General features: G+C 53.7%; 1 protein-coding gene across 1 annotated transcript in view; it reads right to left on the bottom strand.

Moving 5' to 3' along the window:
• PLK1 (polo like kinase 1) overlaps positions 1–4381 on the bottom strand; it is an 11938-nt gene that overhangs the window by 5322 nt on the left and 2235 nt on the right. Inside the window, exons 2-4 of the mRNA XM_023520094.1 lie at positions 3550–3836; positions 2550–2643; positions 1118–1337 (exon numbers count right to left, since the gene is read on the bottom strand). Coding sequence (XP_023375862.1) covers positions 1118–1337; positions 2550–2643; positions 3550–3836 — 601 coding nt within the window. The remainder of the gene's footprint in view (positions 1–1117; positions 1338–2549; positions 2644–3549; positions 3837–4381) is intronic.

The raw sequence follows: 4381 nt of genomic DNA, 5'->3' as shown, positions 1-4381 counted from the left end.
GTTTATACATGCTGAAAAACATGAATATTAATGTAAGGAAATAAGGTTTTCAGTTTAAAAGAAATACAAATGTAAAATCAGAGAAGTAAAAGTCCTATCGTTATATTTGAATCAGATACTCAAATTACCAAAAGGAGCAATGTCACAGCGGAAGATCGCTGAAGGACAGGATGTGTCAGTGGTAAACTCCCTGCGCCTGACATCCGTGCACCGTGCTGTGCTTATGCAGAATAATCTTTGTTTTTTGGAAATATATGCAGCGGTATTAAATTTTAAAGGATGGGATGTATACAATTTACTCTTAAATAGTTTGGGAGGGAGGAAGAAAGGGAAGAAGGGAGGAGGGATGGGAGGAGGGAATGGAGGGAGAAAGGAAGAGAGGGAGGAAGGGAGGGAGGGATGAATGAATGAATTGAAGCAAATGTGGAAAAAAAATGTTAATTGTGGATCTAGGTAAAGTGGATATAGCAGATTTGTATCTATTCTCATACCTTTTCACAAGTTTAAAATAACAACAAAATAAGATGTTCAAAATCATGAATTGGAAACATCACCATAAACTCAATGTCCCCCCACCCCCAAATTATGTATTTCCTAATTCTGTCCTCTTATGAGACTTGGAAACGATGACAACCTAATCGATGGCACGTGGTCTTGAAAGACAACGTCCATCCTTTTAAAGAGACGCACACTGAGGTTCACAGGGGTCAAATGGCAAGACGTCTGGGGTGAACTTAGAAGGAACAGAAGAGGAGAGACGACCAAACGGGACAGTCTTGACAATGGCCGAGTCCAGCAGGTGCATGGGAGCCTGCTGCCCTATGTTCTGTGTATTTGAAAAATTTCACATTTTTTCAATGGACCATAAAGGCGTGTTAAGAATTTTTTTAACTGATAAGAATTTTCCAGGTGTGGCGTATGGTCCACTCTCTTTTGGGGCCTGACGGGTCTGTTTGGCCATGGTAAGTCTGTCTTTCCCAAGAGGCCGAGGGGAAGGGCATTTGCCGCGGGAGGACCAAGGCCTGTCTCACTGCACAGCCGGCTCTGGGGGCCACACACCCACGGCTGAGGCCGAGGCCCTCCCTGGGGGCCTGCTGTTGCCCAGGCCCCGTTTTACCTTTATTGAGGACGGAGAGAGGCTTCCGGCTGCTGGGGTCCAGACTGCTGGGAGCGAGGGAAAACCTGGGCGGGACGGTGAGGCAGGTGATGGGCAGGCGGGCGGGGATGTAGCCGGAAGTGAAGAACTCCTCGTTCAGCAGCTCGTGAATGGTGGGGCGGGCAGCGGGGTCCGTCTGGAGCATCTTCTGGATGAGGGAGGCGGCCACGGGGTTGACGTACTGGGGCAGAGGGCGAGAGAGCCATAAGCGGGACGGAATGGGGACCGAGTGCAGACCGCCACAAAGGAACTGCGGGTCCCTGCTCCACACGCAGTCCCCGGTCTCAACTGTGCTCCCGTCAGCGACTGAGAACAACGCCAAACTCCCCATTATCGGCTTTACGCAGCTGTGAGGAGGGCTGTGTTTCCTCCCTCCCGAAACTCCAGATGGATGTGAGGGCATTTTGCCCCTGAACTTGCTCTTGCATAATTCAAGCTGCTCACCACCAGAGTGGCACGTGAGACACAGGCTTTGAGGCCCCAGAGACGAGGAACCTGGCTTTCTAGGGCCTCTGTATCTTCATCTGTAAGATGGGGACACAGCACCACACCTAGAGCCCTCGTGAGGAGTTTCCACGGGACACAGCCCAGCACAGCCACACGCCTCGTAAGAGCCTAGCCTCAACTCTGCACTCACTACACAATGGGAAGGAACTCCAGGCATGTCATGTGTGTTAACTCACACAGAAACGCCTCAGGGGTGGAGACCTGACAGCTCCTGCAGACAAGGAAACCGAGGTACGGTGCGGCCGAGCGCCCAAGCGCGCGCCTGACAGGTACTACAGCCCGCGCCCATGCGACACCGTGCAGGTGGCTCCAGCACCCACGAACCACCCCACGCCACGTTCCTCTGACAGTTAGCCAGGCTTCCGTAGGAACAGGCCCTGCCTCTCGATGCATTCAGGCTGTGGGTTGTGAAAACGCACACTGCCATGCGTTCACAGCGCCTATGACTCAGTGCTTAACGCACGCAAGGCACCCGCGAGGAGCCACAGACAGGGCTCATGTTACAGATGGGGCTACAGTTCAGAAGGGCCGGGACACCTGTCCCCGGAATCCAGACAGTCCACTTCTGGAGCTTAAGCAGCATAGAGGTAGTTCTGCCTCCTACGCCCTTCTTTGTGCGTGTGTGTGTGTGTGTTTTCTACACATCTTTTGGGTTATCTACCCAACCTTTGAGAATCTACAAATTCTCCCCACCCTGGAAGAACGGCCTTTGTGCACACGTGTCCAGTTCTGCATGCCAGTTCAGACATAAACACTGTAAAGCTGTGCGGCCACCCAAGGGGTGCGGCTGACCTGTCTCTGTCCCCAGGGTCTAACTGGGCTCAGGAAACAGCTTTCGGAGGGAAAAACAAAGAAAATAAAATTCAACTACAAGTGCTTTAGTCACCTTAGGGATACTGTACTCATTCTTCTTGATCCGGAGGTAGGTCTCTTTTAGGCAAGACGTCTCAAAAGGTGGTTTGCCCACTAACAAGGTATACCTGTAAGCACAAGGTGGGACTGGGCTCAGACGCAGGAGGAATCAGCTAAGGGCCAGAACGGAGGCCAGGCATCCTCTGGACCCTCACTCTGGCGCTGAGAACAGTCTCCAAGCCTACTGAGCAGCCCCCAGAACCAGGACCCTGGTGAGAGGGCCCCCAGGGGAACACAGGCCCTGAGACCAGAGTTCTCATGGGCCGGCACCCCTCTCGGGCCCAGAGGCCGCCAGCCAGCACAAGGTAGGTCAGAGCGGGTGGGCGGCGTGCTCTCGCGATGGCAGCCCACGTGTGACGGTTCTGCACCTACAGCCTGAAGCTGCCACATGAAAAGTCCACTGGAGTAAGTGTGAAAGCCACTGCCACAACTCACCCTAACTCTCCATACCCAGGCCAACCACCACAAAGGCGAGAGCTGAGAAGGGCCTCTGCCTACCACCCACCTCTGATGGCCTTGACCCAGACAGGCCACAGGCACCTCCCGCCGCCAGCTCCAATTCCAATTCCTCCCACCCGATGCTACTTTCTACATCAGCGGTTGTGAAAGCTTATTGTACACAAGAATCAGCCAGCAGTCGTGTTGAAACCCAGGTTCTGATCCAACAGCCTGGGTCTTAGGACCTCATGTCTAACAGGTTCCTAGGTGACAATGCTGCTGGCCTACGGGCCACATCTTGAGTAATGAGGGGCCAGAGCAAGTTTGGGGAGACCTCCTCTCCCTCTTTCCAGACTGGCCCAGGCTGCAGGAAGCCCACAGGACATGCCAGTGACAGGAAAAATATGGAAATTAGGCTTTGTTTGGGGCACTCTGCTCTCCAGAGTGGCCTTTCCACAGGCAGGTGGGTTGGCAGGTGACACATCCATGAGGTCACCTGCTGAGGCCGGGCGGTGCCTGAAACAGCCCCAACTTACATGATGCACCCGATGGACCACACGTCCACCTCGAAGCTGTGCCCCTTCTTGCTCAGCACCTCAGGGGCTATGTAATTCGGGGTCCCGCACAGGGTCTTCTTCCGCTCCCCGTCATATTCGACTTTGGTTGCCAGTCCGAAATCCCCTAGGACCGAAGGGAAGAGGTGCTCAGAGGCTAGCCCGTCACGTCGGTGCGGACAGCTGGTCCAGACCTGGGCACCAAGAGCCAGGGTCCTCTGACCCCTCAAGCCCCAGCCCTGGGACACAGACAGCCTTGCCCAGGCATCCTCCCATCATGCTGGCCCCAGGAGGGGCATCCCGGCGACCATCCTGACACCCTGGAAAGGAGGGCCAAGCTTCTAGGAAGGAACTCAAATGCCTTCATGGACCCACCAAGCAAGCAAGCTTCAAGACTGCTACTAGGCAAGTCTGTGAGGATGACAGCGAGGGGTGGGGACAGGGGAGTCTAAGGGGACAGCTGCTGCTCGGCCCGTAGAGCTGCCCCAAGGGAATGCTGCCCAGTGCTGCTGGAGCTTCCAACGGGTCGAAAGGCACTTTACGGCAAAAATTCTACGACAGGCCTCCCAACTTAAAACATGGACAGGAATTCAAATTCTTTTTTTTAAAAAAAAATACTGTGTAAGAAATACCAAGGGCTGATGAGGATATGGAGAAAAGGGGACCCTCGCACGCTGCTGGTGGGAATGTAACTGGGTGCAGCCTCCGTGGAAACCCATACAGAGGGGCCTCACAAAATTAAGACCAGAGAACTACCATATGACCCAGCAATTCCACTTCTGGGGCTCTACCTGCCAAATTTGAAAACACTTAA

Source organism: Pteropus vampyrus, unplaced genomic scaffold (assembly GCF_000151845.1).
Source record: "Pteropus vampyrus isolate Shadow unplaced genomic scaffold, Pvam_2.0 Scaffold247, whole genome shotgun sequence".
NCBI lineage: Eukaryota > Metazoa > Chordata > Mammalia > Chiroptera > Pteropodidae > Pteropus > Pteropus vampyrus.
The sequence above is the reverse complement of the archived record's forward strand: the minus strand, read 5'-3'. Positions and strand labels throughout refer to the sequence as shown.